The sequence below is a fragment of the Saimiri boliviensis genome, chromosome 13, assembly GCF_048565385.1.
Source record: "Saimiri boliviensis isolate mSaiBol1 chromosome 13, mSaiBol1.pri, whole genome shotgun sequence".
In the NCBI taxonomy this organism is placed as follows: Eukaryota; Metazoa; Chordata; class Mammalia; order Primates; family Cebidae; genus Saimiri; species Saimiri boliviensis.
In genome coordinates, this window is record NC_133461.1 from 97,467,620 (window position 1) to 97,484,431 (window position 16,812).

Sequence of the window (16,812 nt, forward strand, 5' to 3'; positions counted from 1 at the left end):
AGTGGACAGGAAAATCCTTTGCAGCTGATTCCAGGTGGCCTGTCCTGGGGACATTCCCACTGGAGCTCCCCTGTGGATTGCAGAACTCATCCATGCCATCATCAGCCCAAAGAGATGGGATGCTATGCTCTGAATGTTTGTGCCCGCCCACCCACCCCCCTCAAATCCTAGGTTGAATTTTTTTTTTTTTTTTTTTTTTTTTTTTTGAGACGGGGTCTCACTCTGTCACCCAGGTTAGAGTGCAGTGGTGCAGTCTTGGCTCACTGCAGCCTCCCCCTCTTGTGTTCGAGCAATACTCCTGCTTCACCCTCCTGAGTAGCTGGGACTACAGGCCTGTACCACCACGCCCAGCTAATTTTGTAGTTTTAGTAGCAATGGGGTTTCACCATGTTGGGCAGGCTGGTCTTGAACTCCTGATCTCCAGTGATCCACCTGCCTCAGCCTCCCAAAGTGCTGAGATTATAGGCGTGAGCCACCGCCCCCAGCCCTAGGTGGAAATTCTAACCAGAAGATAATGGTTTTAGGAAGCAGGTCCTTGGAAGGTAATGAGGTCATGATGGTGGAGCCACATGAATGGGACTCATACCTTTTTGAAAGGGCCCAAGATGGCCTGGGGCAGTGGCTCAGACTTGTAATTCCAAGCATTTTGGGAGGCCTAGGTGGAAGGATCACTTGAGGCCAGCCTGGGCAATACCGTGAGACCACCCTACCCTCTCCCCACCCCACATCTCTACAAAAAAAGAAAGAGGCAAGAGAGCTTGCTCATTCGTTTGACCCTGTGAGGACATAGTGAAAAGAGCCACCTGTGAAGCAGGCCCTCACCAGATGCCGCTTCTGCCAGCACCTTGATCATAACCTCCTGAGTCTCCAGACTATGAGAAATGAATCTGCAGTTCGTGAGCCACCCAGTGTGGTATTTTGTGACAGCAGTTCAAATGGACTGAGACGAGCAGGGCCCTCAGGCCACGGTGGTTTATTGATGCACGTCGCAAGCACAGCACAGGCAGGCAGACCCCAGCCCTGAGGGGACATGAGGGCCAGGGAAGGGCAGCAGGCCACCCCGACAGCAATGCTGTCAGCCCAGGGGGAAGGAAAGGGCCTGGGGCCCTGTTCTCTCCTTCTCAACACCTCTCCCAGAACCTCCAGGCCTCCTGACCTATCCCAGAGAGACAGCTGGCCATGCAACTCCCCCTGACTACAGAGAGGTGACCGCTGTCCACCTGCCACTCTTGCCAGCCCGTCACTGCCTCCGTCCTTCATTACAGAAATCCAGCCGCTCATCCGTCATCTCTGTCACCTCTGAGAAAGTCACCGTGAGGCTGCACTCGCCTCCGCCTGATGGCACCTCCATCATCCCCCATGCAGCCCACTGCTGCCCTCAGCCACTCCCCCAGGCTCTTTCTGTTGGCTTTGCTGATCTTAGGGAGTCCACCCTCATGACCTGTGCGACAGTAGGAATGAGGCAAAAACACAAGGAGGCCCGAGAAGGACTTTGCCAAGAACTCCTCAGGGAGGGGCTCCCAGCCAGCAGCGTGGCAGGAGAGCAGACAGCGCCAGTGGGCAGGGGACAGGCAGAGTAGCAGAGAGTCCACAGTCCAGGTCACGCATGGGCACAGGACAGTCACGGCACCGGGGCAGAGCGAGTGAGCAAAGTGCACAGCTGGGCGGGGCGCCGGAGCCCGCGGGACAGCCTGCAGGTCTCTCGTTCCATGCCAGGCCCCCGCTGAGCGTTAGGCGGCCCACTCCCGGCTGAGGAAGGGGCACCTCTGGGTCTCAGGGGTCTTCTCCCCCTCCTCAACCCCAGTGGCTGCTGTCTCAGACCCCAGCGCTCTAAGCAAGGAGCAGGTATGCTGGGGTGTGGAAGGAAGGAAACGTCTGACAGCCTGAAGCCCCCCAAAGCCAAGAGAAAAAAAGAGTTCCTTTCTAGAGAGCAGGGGGGAGCATCCTGGTGGGCAGGTAGAGAAGGGGAGGGACAGCTCTCCCATGCAGGAAGAGGGTTCTTTGGGGCAAGGAGCAGCCAGGGCGTCACGGTGGTGCAGGAGACTATTTATAGGGGGAGGGGGTCCGGGCCTGGAGTGGGAAGCCCCAGAGACCCAGCTCAGCAGGGAGGGGGCATTCTGTGGTTGGCCCTGAGTGGGGTGAGTGCGACTGAGAAAGATCGCCCCACAGCTCTCTGCATCTCCTCTGGAGGCAGCCACGCTACACGTGGGCTTTGGCCCAGAGAGGCTTCCCTGGGAGAGCCCAGGAGGTGGGCGGGTCTTTGGGAGACAGAGACCTGGATGCGGCAAACAACAGTAGGACAAGGAAACCAGAGGAGAGGGGAAGTTCTCCGGAAATCCGGCCCAGCCGCCCACTACGGGGGCCGAGAAGCCTTTCCACGTCCGCCAGGCCGGGGGGTGGGCCACACTTACCAAGAGGACCACCATCGGTTGCCTCCAATGCCAAGGGGCGAGGGGAGGGCAGCTGGGCAGCGTGGAAGGAGCAGGGGGGCAGGAGAGAGAAAGCCAGCTCCCTGAACCTGGGCCACCCACCTTCACCTTGCGCTCATCTCTCCCTCGCCCCCCAGCTCCCCAGGAGTCCCTAGCGGCCCACGCTGATGTTGCAGGTCTTGCAGCTGGGGTCCTTCTTGGCGTCGGCAGTAGACAGGCTCATAAGCTGGTGCCCGCTGATCTCCCCAAGGGTGCCCAGGGACAGGTCGACGGGCTCGGTGTAGATGATCTCCAGGATGACGTCCTGGGCATGGCGGAAGACCAGCTCTCCGTCCTCCACGCTGCAGGTCAGGAACTTGTTGCAGGCAATGTCCAGGAGGGGCAGGCGGTCGCGGCAGAAGCGGTCCCCCAGGGAGCCTTTGGGCGCCAGCACCAGGATGGCGTAGTGGTAGGCCGTGTACATGCAGTAGAAGTCCGCAAAGTAGAGGTTGGTGCTGGGATTGAAGAGGCGCTGGGCCGGGATCTGGAAGCGCCAGCGGCCGTAGGGGGAGTCCTGCGGGGGCTGGCCCGTGTTGAACTCCGTGTTGCAGCTGAAGAAGACCCCGTGGAGCATGCCGCTGGTGGGGGAGCCGTGGCTGCCGCTGTTGTCTTTCAGGTAGGGCTGCAGCATGTTCCCGCAGTGGGTCCTGCCCACCCCAGGGAGACACGCCAAAGGGAAGAGAAGATGCGGCTGGTGAGCCGGGCTGAGGCTTGGCTGCTGCGTGTGATCGAGGAGGGAGGGAGCCAGCCCAGCTCCCAGCCCTCCCCCAGCCGCCTCCACTAGTCACAAATAGAACATTCCAGAATGCAAGAGCAGGGAGGGCCCTGGAGGGGGACTCATCCAGCCCACTCCTTCTCAGAGAAGAGATGTGAAGCTGTCACTCCCCAGCTTGAAACCCTTTGATGGGGGGTGTGTGAAAACCACAGCAGCTCATGATCTGATCTCTACATCCTGAGCTCGGCGATTCCCCTTGCCACTCCCCACCTCCTGCCACCCCACCCGTTTACCCACCCCCTGTGCACATGGTCTCCTGCCTCCTTCGTGCCCCTGTACAGGGCTCATCCTTCTGCTGCACTGACCGCCCTCCCCACCTTTCTCTGCCTGGCTTGACAAACTGATAATCAGCCTTCACGCCTCAGCCAAGTGTCTGCTCTCCTCTAAAACCTTCCTGAAAGAGCAGGCACTTGCACTTGACAAATATTTGGCTGCCTAGTATGTGCAGGACGCTAAAGCTTTCACTATGTTGCCCAGGCTGGACTTGAACTCCTGGCCTCAAGGGATCCTCCTGCTTTGGCCTCCCAAAGTGCTAGGATTGCAGGTGTGAGCCATCTCACCTGGCCAGGACACTAAATTGTGCTGAGCAATTACATGTAATTTTTACATGGACTATTTCCATACTGTCACTCTGATGGGATTCTGAGGTTCTCAAAAGGGTGGACTGTGCCTTTATCTTTACATCCTGGCACAATTAAGGTGCCTGGCACACATGGGTGCACCCTGTCTCTCCCATTCTCGCTGATAAAGGAGCCCAAACTGGGCCACTGACTCACTTTCCAGGCTGGGGTGCAGTGGTGCAATCACAGCTCGCTGCAAGCTTGAACTCCTGGGCTCAAGCCATCCACACCCGGCTAATTATTTAATTTTTTTTTTTGAGATGTCTCTCTCTCTCTCTCTCTCTCTCTCTCTCTCTCTCTCTCTCTCTCTCTCTCTCTCTCACCAGGCTGGAGTGCAGCGGCGCAATCTCAGCTCATTGCAATCTCCATCTCCTAGGTTCAAGGGATTCTCCTGCCTCACCCTCCCGAGTAGCTGGGACTACAGGTGCCCACCACCAGGCCTATAGCTAATTTTTTCTATTTTAGTAGAGACAGGGTTTCACCAGGTTGGCCAGGATAGTCTCAATCTCCTGACCTTGTGATCCACTTGCCTCGGTTTCCCAAAGTGCTGAGATTACAGGCGTGAGCCACCATGCCCGGACTAATTCTTTAAATTTTTTGTGGAGACCGGGGTCTTACTATGTTGTTCAGGCTGGTCTTGAACTCTTGGGCTCAATCAATCCCACCTTACCCTCCCAAAGTGCTGGGATTACAGGCGTGAGCCACCTAGCAGGCCTTGCTTCTTTAATACAAACCCCACAGACTCCTGAGATATAAACTGCCCTGACTGCAAGGATAAAGACTGGCAGAGGCCAGGTGCAGTGGCTCACACCTATAATCCGAGCACTTTGGGAGGCTAAGGAGGGCAGATCACCTGAGGTCAGGAGTTTGAGACCTGCCTGGCCAACATGGTGAAACCCCACGTCATTAAAAATACAAAAATTAGCCCGGCATGGTTGCGCACACCTGTGGTCCCAGCTACTTGGGAGGCTGAGGCGGGAGAATCACTTGAACCTGGGAGTTGGAGGTTGCAGTGAGTCGAGATGGCGCCATTGTACTCCAGCCTGGGTGATAGAGTGAGACTGCATCTCAAAACAACAACAACAACAACAACAACAACCAGAGCAGCTGCTTGCCCTGGCTGAGCCTCAGAAGGATATGGGCACTTGCCAGTAGGTGTGGGAGGGTGGGTACTTCTGATCCTGCCTCACTCTTGCCTGGTCCTGGCTGTCCTCAGTGACAAGTGACTCCCTGGCTCAAATGAACAAGCCACTTCCCTGTGGGCCTCAGGCTCCTCTTCTGCAGGCAGAGGGTGTTGGATCAGGTCACCAATTTTCAGACACTTTTAGGCTACAGAACCTCTTTTTTTCCCCAAAAAGAAATTATACGTGGATGGGTCACAGGCAAGTCAAACAGGCTGCTCTGGCTGGACGTCAGGTGTGGGGCCCACAGAGCCTCATCCTCTGGTCCCCTCACCCCACAGCGGCATTCTAAGGGGTTCACTGAGATGTCTCCCTGGAGGGAGAACCCAGTTTGAAAACCACTGAGCTGGGTGCTTCCTAGCACGCTTCGTGCCCAGAACACCCTCATTTTGTGTGCTCCCTGCCACCTCCTCGTTGGTCCCAGGGCCTAAATCGGAGAGCTGGCTTGACCTGTGGTGGTAGACCCCCGGGAAAGGAGCTGTCCCAGAAGGGGAGCAAACCCAGACCTCATTCTCCCAGGCTCGTTAGTACGACACTCTTGGAGAAGACCCCACCCCCAGAGCCCTTGCTCTTCCCTGAGCCCAGTCCCCAAAGTAGCAGTCTCTTCAGAGCCAGGCTGGTGACGTCAGGGCATGTCAACCCTGGAGGAGGGACCGGCAGCCACGAGGGTGGGGTGACCTCAGACAGCTAGGGCAGGAGCAGGATGGGCCGGGAGGGAGGAGAGGCTGGCGGGTCCTGCTGGAGCCCGCGCCCGTACCTGGCGTGCTGGAAGTACTCCTTGTGATGGTTGCGGTAGAAGACGGAGAAGCGGAGCATGCGGCCTGCGATCTGCTCGGCCTTCTCCTGCAGCTGAGCGAGGTGCTCCTTGGCATAATCTGCAAGAGCCCAGACACAATGGGTGAGCTGAGGGCCAGCTGAGAAGCACAGCCACCTCCTCTCCCCACCCTACCCCACCCCATGCGTGCCGGCCAACCTCTGCCTGCCAGAGCAGCAGGAGCGACTAGACAGTCACAGAACCTTAAACTCAGATGGGGATAGGCCAGCTGGCCTCTGCTGGAAACAGGGGCGCTGCCTGCTGTGTGTCCTCATCACCTCTGCAACCACCTTGCCAGAGCCTTGGGGCTTTCCAGGTCAGAAAATGCAGGGGGCTGCCCAGTTATCCTGCCAGGGATCCCAGGAGCTGCGATCCCGTCCTCATGTGAAAAGAGGACTGGTAGGAAAGAGACTTGAGAGGGGAGGGCTTGAGGTCCTTTTGGGCGAGCCCCTGAAATCCAGTACATAGACTGCCCACACCACCCCCATGGAAGCCAGCTGTAGTTATAGGTGGGGGCTAGAGAGGGTCTCTGGAGAACTGAGCCTGGGCAATGTTTAGGCAGACCTTGGTCTGGAGCAGCAGCTCTCACCTTGAACATCTCAGGAGAAACGGAAGGCTGGAAACAGGATAGCATTGAACCCCTTGGGCCTGGGCTTGGGACCCTGGGGCCCCAGCAAGGCTGGTGCCGGCACATACAGCTCCTTGGTACAAATTAGAAGAAGGTGCCCTTCCCTGTGGATGCATCCCTGACCAGAGTGCTTGGTTTGGCGAGAGAAGTGTGGACTGGATTGCAGCCAGATCCCCAATATGAATTAAATGCCTACTGCACATGGAGGACTCAGGGGTAAACCAAGAAGCATTCCCCACCAGGAGCAAGAGGCCTCCAGAGAGTCGGGTTCTGCAGCAGAGCTAAGAAAAAGCACCACTCAGCCAGGCGTGGTGGCTCACGCCTGTGATCCCCAGCACTTTGGGAGGCCGAGGCAGATGATCACTTGAGCCCAGGAGTTTGAGTTCAGCCTGGCCAACATGGCAAACCCCATCTCTACAAAAAATACCAAAAATTAGCCAGGCATGATGGTATGTGCCTGTAGTTCTAGGTACTCAGAAGGCCAGGAAGCTGAGGAGAGATGATCACTTGGGCTCAGGGGAGAAGGTTGTTGAGGCTGCAGTGAGCCATCATCGTGCCACTGTACTCTAACCTGGGCAACAGAGCAAGACCCTGTCTCAAAACATAAGAAAGGCCAGGCATGGTGGCTCACCCCTGAATATTACTTTGAGTATTAAGATATTCAAAGTAATCTGAACACTTTGGGAGGCCAAGGTGGATCACCTGAGGGCAAGAGTTCAAGACTAGCCTGGCCAACATGTAAAACCCCATCTCTACTAAAAGTACAAGAAAATTAGCCAGGTGTGGTGGTGGGTGCCTGTAATCCCAGCTACTCAGGAGGCTGAGGCAGGAGAATCGCTTGAACCTGGGAGGCAGAGGTTGCAGTGAGCTGAGATCACACCACTGCACTCCACACTGGGTGACAAGGGTAAGACTCCATCTCAAAAAAAAAAAAAAAAAAAAAGGCAAAAGGAGAAAAAAAAAAGAAAAAGCACCAATCAAAAGACAACAGCAGCTCAAGGAGACTTGGGGCATAAATCTTGGCAAAGGATGGAGCCAGCAGCCTCAGAGGCCCCAGGCTGAGAATGTTCCCTGCCCCTTCCGTGTGACAGAGAGATCTGGAGCAGCTCTCACCGTGAACACCAAAAGAATGCAGTCTTGTGGGGGCAGAACCTGAGTCATGAGTGATAAAGCACACATAAGTCCGCTGTTTATGCTGGAGTCTGCAAGTTAAGTTCTGCTAAGAGTTTGCAGGGCCGTTGACCAAGGACCATTTTCCCAGGCTACACGGAGGCTCAGAACAAGTGAAATGTGATGGCTCCACCAAGTGCACGTTGACAGATAATTGATTAAACAGATGTAGTCTATCCATACAATGAAATACTATCCAGTTTTGAAAAGGAAGAAAATTTGGCTGGGTGCAATGGCTCAGGCCTGTAATCCCAGCACTTTGAGAGGCCGAGGCGGGTGGATCATGAGGTCGGGAGATTGAGACCATCCTGGCTAACACGGTGAAACCCTGTTTCTACTAAAAATGCAAAACATTGGCTCGGCATGGTTGTGCACGCCTGTAATCCCAGCTACTTGGGAAGCTGAGGCAGAATCGCTTGAACCAGGGAGGCAGAGGTTGCAGTGAGCTGAGATCGTGCCACTGCACACCAGCCTGGGTAGCAGAGCAAGACTGTCTCAAAAAAGAAAATTCTGTCATATTCCAGTCACAAAAAGACAAATCCTGTACAATTCTACTGATACGAGCTACCTAGAGGAGCCATATTCATAGAAACAGAAGGTAGAATGGCAGCTGCCGGGGGAAATGGGGGGTGGTTGCTTAATGGGTATAGAGTTTCGGTTTTCCGAGAAAAAAAGTTCGGGAGATTGATTGTGCAACATTGTGAATATACTTCATACCATTGAACTGCATGCTTCAAAATGTTCAGGATGGCAAATTTCACATCATGCACCTTTGACCACAGTGTTTAAAAAGATGCCTGTGATCTGGTACGAAACCAGAAAAGTAACTCCCTTTGTTGATGGAAGTCGTCTTGCCAATATGATTAGTGGGGTTCACATCTGCCTTTGGTGAGCAAAGAGAAGGGCCAGGCTCTTGGAGGCAGGGAGCGTGTCATGCCCGTGTGTCTCCCTGTGTGTGGCCCAAGCACGCTGCCTGGTGGACGGAAGGTGCTCATCAGTGTTTGCTGCACTATGAGGAAGCCCCGCCTTGAACACAGCTAAGCCTGACATACTAAGCAACAGGACAGGGGTGTGACAGTGGGACCTCACCCCCAGTGCAGAACTCCACCGTCTCGCTCCAGCCGGACACCAGGTACTCCCCGTCACTCTGCTTCACTGCTGTCTGCACAGCCACACTGTACTCCGTGCGGGGGCTCAGGAACCAGTGGCCTCTCACCGTCATGGGCAGTGGCACTGCCTTCGCCACGAGCTTGGTGGGGACATCCTGAGAAATAGGGTACAGACAGAGAGCCAGGCATTAAACTGGGGTTCATGCCTGATCTGGGCATCCCCCAAGACTCCCCTCTCCCCCCATGGCCCTGTTTCTCCTGAGCAGGACCAATCTTGGGGATCCGATGGCGCATACCCTGGCAACCATTTTCCCAGGAAGGCCACACAGACGCTCCCCAGCCTTGGCCCCTCCTCGAACCCCCCTGACACCCTGTTCTCTTGGGAACGGAGGGAAAAAGCCACAAAGTTGAGGGCGGCAAGGCCTTCATTTTTGAAGGAGACTTTGAGAGCTCTGCACACTGCAGTGCCGTCTCCACGGCAACGGAAATGCTGAGAAGCCAGGGAGGAAGGGAAAATATGCCTTATTCTTTGGCGGGGAGGGTTAAGGGGGTGGTGGTGAACATTCACGTCACCGTGGCAACTGGCCTGCCAAAAGACACCCAAATCGGGAGAAACGGTTCCAGAGAAAGAGAGCGGGTGAGTAACCCACGCCGGGGCCGTCGGCCTGGGAGCCAGCTGGCCACATCGCTCCCCTGCCTCTGCCAGCTTGAGAGGATGGGGGCTTCCTCCCACTCACCCCCACACTGGCTTTTAACCCCAGAAAAGGACACACCCACGGAGGACTCTCTCCCATTCCTTTTCTAAGCCAAGCAAATGGCAGGCCAGCAGGTGAGGGGCCTGAAGGGGAGAACTGAGGCCCGCGTGGCCCACCCAGCCAACAGCGAGGCTGTGCCCTGAGACGTCATCCCCATGGGCGATGCCTGCCGCCCCACCCCACCCGGGCTCTCTGCCCCTGCCTGAAGTCACAGTTGCAATCATGGCGCTGATAACAGCGCTCCCTCTGTGCTAGGCGCCGGGCCAAGCACCACGCAAACATGACTCACTGCATCCTCTCCACGACCCCGTGAGGCTTGGCATGGTTATTCCCTCTTCACCAGGGAAGGAGCTCAGGCTCAGAGAGGTCAAGTAACTTTCCCAGAATGACACAGGAAGAATGTGGGTGTTATCCAGGCCCCTGACTCCATCCCTTCCAAGTGTTCCCTTATTCGGCCTCCTTCAGGAACAGGTTCGGGGGGAGGCTCCCAGGGCACCCTCTACTCACCCGGTGCTTGAACTTGTTGGAATTCTTATTCTCCTTCTTGTTGAGGTCAATGAAGTAGTGGGTGACCCTCTCCAGGTCACTGTCCTCCATGGCCCAGGAGATGCGGAAGGAGTCACAGGTGATGTTGTTGATTTCGATGCTGTGTGGTGTGGACAGCAGCTCCATGCTCCCAGGGTTGTCTCCTGTGGGGACTGAGGAGGAGGGGAGGGATCAGCACCTCCCATGCCCCCGGTGAGCTTTCTGGAATGTCCTCCTCCCAATATCCCTGGCAAGGCAGAACTTCAGGGACCCCTGGAATCCACCTGCCTCATGAGCAAGACGAAAAAGATTGCACCGGGGACATGAGAGGAGGATGGAAGGTGGAACGGGGTGCCCGCCCCAGGGGACTCTGCTGTCCTCGGAGGGGTCTGCAGAGCAGACGGCACCTGACAGGTGGCAGAGGCAGTGGGAACGCTGCAAAGCCGGGCGGGGACAGATTTGCAGCAGATGGAGCCGAGGAGGGAGGGGGCCCTCAGCCAGCAGGCGTGAAAAGAGAAAGGGGGTGGGGGTGGAGAGGCCGGGTGAGAGGCGGAGGAAACGCAGGAAGCACCTGCTGTGTCGTGGAGGTGCGAGGCTTGGGGCAGGTGACAGCCAAGAGCCCACAGGTGCCAGGGCCCTCGGACTCGGGCCCCTCTCCTTGCTGGGGGGACCACAGCAAGGGTCACCACGGTGCACGGCTGGGAGGACAAGTGCCACGTAGGTGCATGTGGACACGTTGTAGTGGGAGGGCCACACGGCACAGCCGGCTTCAAGCTCTTTTTCCACCCGTAACTTTTTTTTTTTTTTTGAAGATCCCTCTTTCTTTTTCGGCCGATCTTCTCTTGACTCGTTTCAATCATGACTTTTAACATCAGCAGCTACTGGGGGCCAACCATGTGCTCATAATTTCACAGACATCTCATGCAAGCCTGGCAATGGAGACACACTATCAGGGTCCCCATTTTACAGATGAGGCAATTGAGGTGGGGGAGGTGCTGAAGTGCCCAAGGCCCTGCATTGAGCAAACGATTTAACTCTGGTGCCCAAGTTCTTGATCATTAAGCTAAAGTCGTGTCCCCTCGTCTGTGGGGGTGGAGGGGCACACATATGGCACGTGTGCATGCCTGAGTGCCTGTGGTGTTTCCACCCTGTATTTTTCTTCCTTCTATCATTTCAAGCAACTGCATTTTCTCTCCCCTCCCTGTCCTGCTCCTTTGATTCTCTCCTTATGTCTGGTGCTCGTCTAGGCATGAGAGGACCTGACCATGGTTTCTCACATGTGCCTTAGCTGGGAAGAGCCGATTCTAGCCATGACTCTGGCCTGGCTGGCCTAAGTCTGGATGGGGAAGGGTGAAGGGGAGGGGAGCGACAGCGTCTGGGAGGGGACTGCAGATGTGAGTGGGGTGTTCTCCAGGGACATTTGGTCTCCTGATTTGCATCCCTTCCTCCATCCCAGCTCCTGGCCCCCCTCATTTTTCCCAGTGTCACCACTTCTTTCTCCCCTCTTTTTTCTCTTCCCCTTGCCCAGGAGCTAGGGGTGAGCGCATCTTGTGCCTGTGAAAGCAGGTACTTTTATTTATAGCTTCCAGAGGATCCAGCCCACACCTTCCTGTCAATTAAGCTTGCTCCAGAGCCTGGCACCTCTGTATTAACCTGTGAGTTGCCTGGGTGGCAGGTACAGGGTGAAGGCTAAGGATGGATGGCCCTTACCTGCCCCAGGTGTCACTCAAGTCCTCTTTCATTGTAGCATCCCACCCCAGAGCCAAATGCCAGTGGCTTTGTACATTGGGAATCCTATGGTAAAGAAGCATGGGGGTGCTACCAGGCCCACCCCAAAATCACACAGATGTGATTGGGTGCTGGAAACAGCCCTACCGTAATAAACCAGTTTAATTTGCAGGGACAGGCATGGAGCAGTGGGGAGTTACCATTTACTGGGCTCCTGGTGAGAAGCTCCGAGGGAGAGTCACACGTGCCCCTCATACCCACAAGCACCCACGCACACGCACCCACACAAACGAACATAGACACACTCCTACCCAAGAGGCCCTGAGTGGCACCCACCCACCCACTCTGTGAATGAGGCAGCCCGCACTCATCCCGTGAGCAGGCACCTAGCCCTGCCCCTCCTTGTAGTCCTCCTGGAAATAGAGGCAGCTGTGTTTGGTGGTGGGGGTCTCTAGGACTTGGGTGTCTGCCTGTCCCTTCCTCCCTACAGTTCTGGGAGAGCTGAGATGACATCCCCACCCTAGCTTGGGAGGGTGGCAGTGAGTGAGCTAGGGAGGACAGAGGGGTGGGTGTGAACCCAAGTTCTCTCCACCCAGAAAACTGGGGAAGGGCAGGGTGTGAGAGACACGTTGAGGCAACACCTGAGGAACACCCACACTCCCGTGTGGGTCCACCCCAAGACAGACATGTACACACCCACACACAGGCAGGCACACATGCACATACACACATGCGCCAAGAGAGCCCACCCACCTGTGTCCCACACCTCCGCAGATGTCCTTACTCCCACACACCCATCTACGCACTTAGGTGCCTCCCGCCACCGTCCACATTCTCAGAATGCCCCACAGTGTCACCTCCGCAAGCTGTTGCCTCCATGCACACCCAGACATGTTCGCGTCCACAGGCTCACGCACGCACACGTCCATGCACACCTCCTCACAAGCCATATTTGGGGAAAAGAGGGTGCCACAGGCACCAACATGCATGCGTGCCACCTCAAGAAGGCACACAACCCACACGCCTGCCTGCACACACATGTGTGTTCACACACATGGCAGCCCCCGCCTGAAGTCTGGTATCCTCTCTCAAGTTACCTCCAGGCTCAAAGACACAGACTTTGAAAATGCATTTGCCTCTGGCCGCACTCTGCCAGCGCTGAGCCTTCATGCCAACAGGTTTGTGCACCTACGTGGTTCTGCCCACAGACAATGATTTCTGCCCCCTCTTCTCTCCACCTACCCCATCCTGCTCTGGGTCTCACCTCCCCACGCAGAAACCCCCCGTCTGCATACACTCCCACACACATGACAAGGAACATGGCCACCCCTAAATATACTGCCTCACAGTGCCCCCACCCACGCACAGCCACCGGCTACTCAGATAAGTCCCCCCACACACATGTACCTCACGTGTGCCAGAAAGCTATGTTCCTAGACATGCCTCACACCAGGCAAAACACACACACGGGCATGACTGCCTGTAGAGGGACCTATCTGCGCCAGCAAGCCTCCAGCCAACTCGAAAGCACACACACACACACACACACACACACACACACACGCACGCCTCACACACCGGTGCCCCTTCCCCATGCCCATTCAGAACAGCCGCCCTGCCACAGGGAATGCTTCCACCACCCTGCTGTCCCTGTTGGCATCGCTGAATGCAGCAGAATGGTCACGGAGTGACTACTGTGGTGCCCCGGAGACTGGATTCAGCCATTAACCCCTTTGCCAAGGGCCTGGGGGAGAGGGAACAAGGTCGTCAGGCCTGGCCGTCCAGGTGGGCACCCCGGGTGGTGGCAGGACCCTAGCGGCCCCAGCTCCTGGCTACTCAGGATTGACAGCAGCATGTTCCGGGAGGAAGGGTACTCACCTGGCTCCACTGGGCTCTGTAAAGGAATAGCCGGCAGGGAGGACAGGGAGAGACCTCTGTGTGGATGAGCTCCCAGGCAGGGGACAGCGGCCGGACACCTGGGTCACAGACAGTGGCGTGTGCTCGCTCCTCTCCCGGCTGCCAAGGAGGCTGCTTCCATGCCCCGCAGCCAGCTCCTATCTGGCTGTGCAGCGCGTCGCTGCTGCCCCTGGTGAGACGATGTTCCCAGCCGAGCAGCGCAAGAAGAGAGGCAAGAGCAAAATCGAAGCAGCGTGGAGGAGAGAGAGGCAGAGAAGGGAGAAAGAACGAGAGAGCCAGACCGAATCTGGCTCCACCAATGGGATCAGTGGCTGCGCAGCGTCAGGTGATAATAAGCAGGCTGGGTCCCTGCTTGCTGGGCTGGTGGGAGGGGGAAAGGGCAGAGGGTCTCCCAGGGAGCTACACAGATGTCCTCGGGGACAGCAACGCACGGCGCCTTTCCCCCATTCTTCCAGGGCAAGCTGCCCTCAGAAGTCCTTCCAACACACCCCCTACTTGGAAATCTCTGACTTGAATGCAGCCCCTAAACTTTAGGATGCTGGGAGAGGGGCGGAGCTTAGCCAAGGGCTTGGGCCCTAAAGCAAAGCTTCTGATTGGGGGAAGGGGAGGGAGGCTGAAGAGGGGAAAGGTCCAGGTGGGGGTTGTGAACCCAGGGTCGTTGTCTTCAGTCCAGAGCCACTCCTTGGGGCCTTGTGGTGATCTGTGGTTCCATTTTCCTTACCTACTCTAGCGAGAGATGGCAGACCTGCTGCCCAGGGATCCCTGCGGGCCCGGTGAGAACCCTCTGGCAGCTTGGATGTCCGCAGGCAAAGGGGCTGGGAGAGAGGCTGGGGCACAGGGCAGGGTGCACTGGATGAGGAAGTGGGGGTGGGAGAACACACCAGGCTTTGAGTGTCTTCAGCGCAGCCCACTCTCTGCGCTCAAAGGAAGCCGGCCCTGGGCATCTTGGCGAGAGAATGTTATATCTGCTCTCATGGCAGCAGGAGGCTGTTCTGCCACGAAGAAGCAGACTCCGTGGAGGCCATCGGGAAGAACACCCAAGGAAACATGAATCCAGCAACAAGCAGGGACAAAGGGTTGCACAGTGGTGACAAGCGCAGGCTGACAGACGGATGTGCTGAGAATCCCTGCTCTACCACTGCCCAGCTGGGTGACCTTGGACAAGCCACTCAACCTCTCTTCATCTGTCAGATGGGATCACACAGGTTTATTTCATCATGGAATGAAACAATTAGGTAAATTGCCCAGCCCTGGGCCTGGCACATCTGAAATGCCAGTCACCTGTCAGAGCCATTCTCATTCCCATCCTTTTGACAGCTTTTGCCTGCAAGGAGCCTACAGTCTCTTAAGGGAGAGAAGATGGGCATTTAGAGGGCGAAATTAGAGAATGAGGAACATACAACAGAATTGCAGGGCGCAGACGCTGATGCAGATAAAGAACAGTGGGCAGCTCCAGGGCACACATAGGTGCGGGCCAGAGGAGGCTGTGGAAGCAGGAGTGTGGCTGGGGTGGGGGGGATTGGCACGGGGGCAGCAGACATGAGGCAGGCTCAGGGTGGTCTTGGAGAGCAGGAGAAGGTGTGAGCTGAGCCTAAGCGACACTCACCAGGAGGGACTCGAGGCGGCAGGCATCAGCAGCGAAAGTCAGAGGAAGTAACAGCGGCAGAAAGTGAGAGTTCACAGCATGCAAGGGCAAGCAGAAGCCAACCCTGCCTTAAACGGCTCTGAGAACCTCAGCGAGCCTGGCCAGGTCCTGAACCACAGAATGTGGGGTGATGCCTGGCACTGAGGCTCCCTTGGCCAAGTATAACTACGTCCCGCCCCCACGTACCCATGCCGAGCTGGTGAGCTCAGAAGAGATGTAAAACATAACCTCCTGCCAATGACCAGCACATGACATCTGGACTCCAATTCTGTCCCAGGCTGATCATAGTGGCGCATGAGTATCCCAGCACTTTGGGAGGCCGAGGTGGATGGATAACCTGAGATCAGGGGATCAAGACCAGCCTGGTCAACATGGCAAAACCCCATCTCTATTAAAATACAAAAATTATCTGGGTGTGTTGGTGGGCACCTGTAATCCCAGCTACTTGGGAGGCTGAGACACAAGAATCACTTGAACCTGGGAGGCGGAGGTTGCAGTGAGCCGAGATTGTGCCACTGAACTCTAGCCTGGGCAATAGAGTGAGACTCTGCCTCAAAAAATAATAATAATAATTAAAAAATAATAAAATCCTGTCCCTAGAACCACACAGAGGGACAGTGCGAGGAAAAAGGCAGGTTCTCCATGACTTGGTTTCCCCTTCTACCAAAGGAAAACTAGTCCCAGCACCATCCCCGCCTCCCACCTTCCCTCGATGCCGTGAGGAGGCTGCAGGAGGTTGTGTGGCTCAAGCACGAGCAATAGCCATCTGGGGGCCCCTGTGTGGAGCTGCGCCCCGGCAACAGGTGAAGGCATAGCCCTTTAGGGGCTTTTGCCTCTTATGGCCTCAAAGGACTTCTCTACGGATCACAAGAGGAAACACGTGGTAAGAGCAAAGCAGAGGGTGCCAAGTATAACTCGCTCCCTATGAAACGTAACAACCGCCAAGATGCACTTCTGCTGCATTTTTATTTTTAATAACTTTTTATTACACAAGTCGCACACGATCATTGTCGAGAGATGAGCACATTTCATTTTAAAATTTAAGAGGGAATTAAAATCATTTTCCCACAATGCAGAAATATACTTTGAATACATGGATGGAATTTGTTTTTTTAATTATTATTATTTTTTTTTTTTGAAGAAAGGGTCTTTCTCTATCACCCAGGCTGGAGTGCAGTGGTGCAAACTCAGCTCACTGCAACCTCTACCTCCTGGGTTAAGCAATCCTCCCACCTCAGCACCTTGAGTAGCTGGGACTATAGGTGCACACACCACACACAGCTATTTTTTTTTAATTTTTTTTTTGTGGAGATGGGGTTTCCCTGTGTTGCCTAGGCTGGTCTCAAACTCCTAAATTCAAGCAATCCACCCACCTTGGCCTTCCGAAGTAGCTGGGATTACACAGGTGGGAGCCAGCACACCCAGCCAATATTCGTATAGAATTTACTAACAAAAATAGAATGAAATGAAAGAATAT

At 55.7% G+C, this 16,812-nt stretch overlaps 1 protein-coding gene across 1 annotated transcript; it reads right to left on the minus strand.

The window, feature by feature from the left end:
- Positions 1 to 941: 941 nt before the first annotated feature.
- PHYHIP (phytanoyl-CoA 2-hydroxylase interacting protein) lies at positions 942 to 14,204 on the minus strand. The gene is made up of 5 exons (XM_003937156.4): positions 13,652 to 14,204; positions 10,028 to 10,218; positions 8,746 to 8,920; positions 5,802 to 5,919; positions 942 to 3,115 (listed from the first exon to the last, which is right to left on the minus strand). The coding sequence occupies exons 2-5, from the start codon at positions 10,190 to 10,192 to the stop codon at positions 2,581 to 2,583; spliced, it is 993 nt and encodes a 330-aa protein (XP_003937205.1). The 5' UTR covers positions 10,193 to 10,218; positions 13,652 to 14,204; the 3' UTR covers positions 942 to 2,580.
- Between the last annotated feature and the right edge of the window lie 2,608 nt (positions 14,205 to 16,812).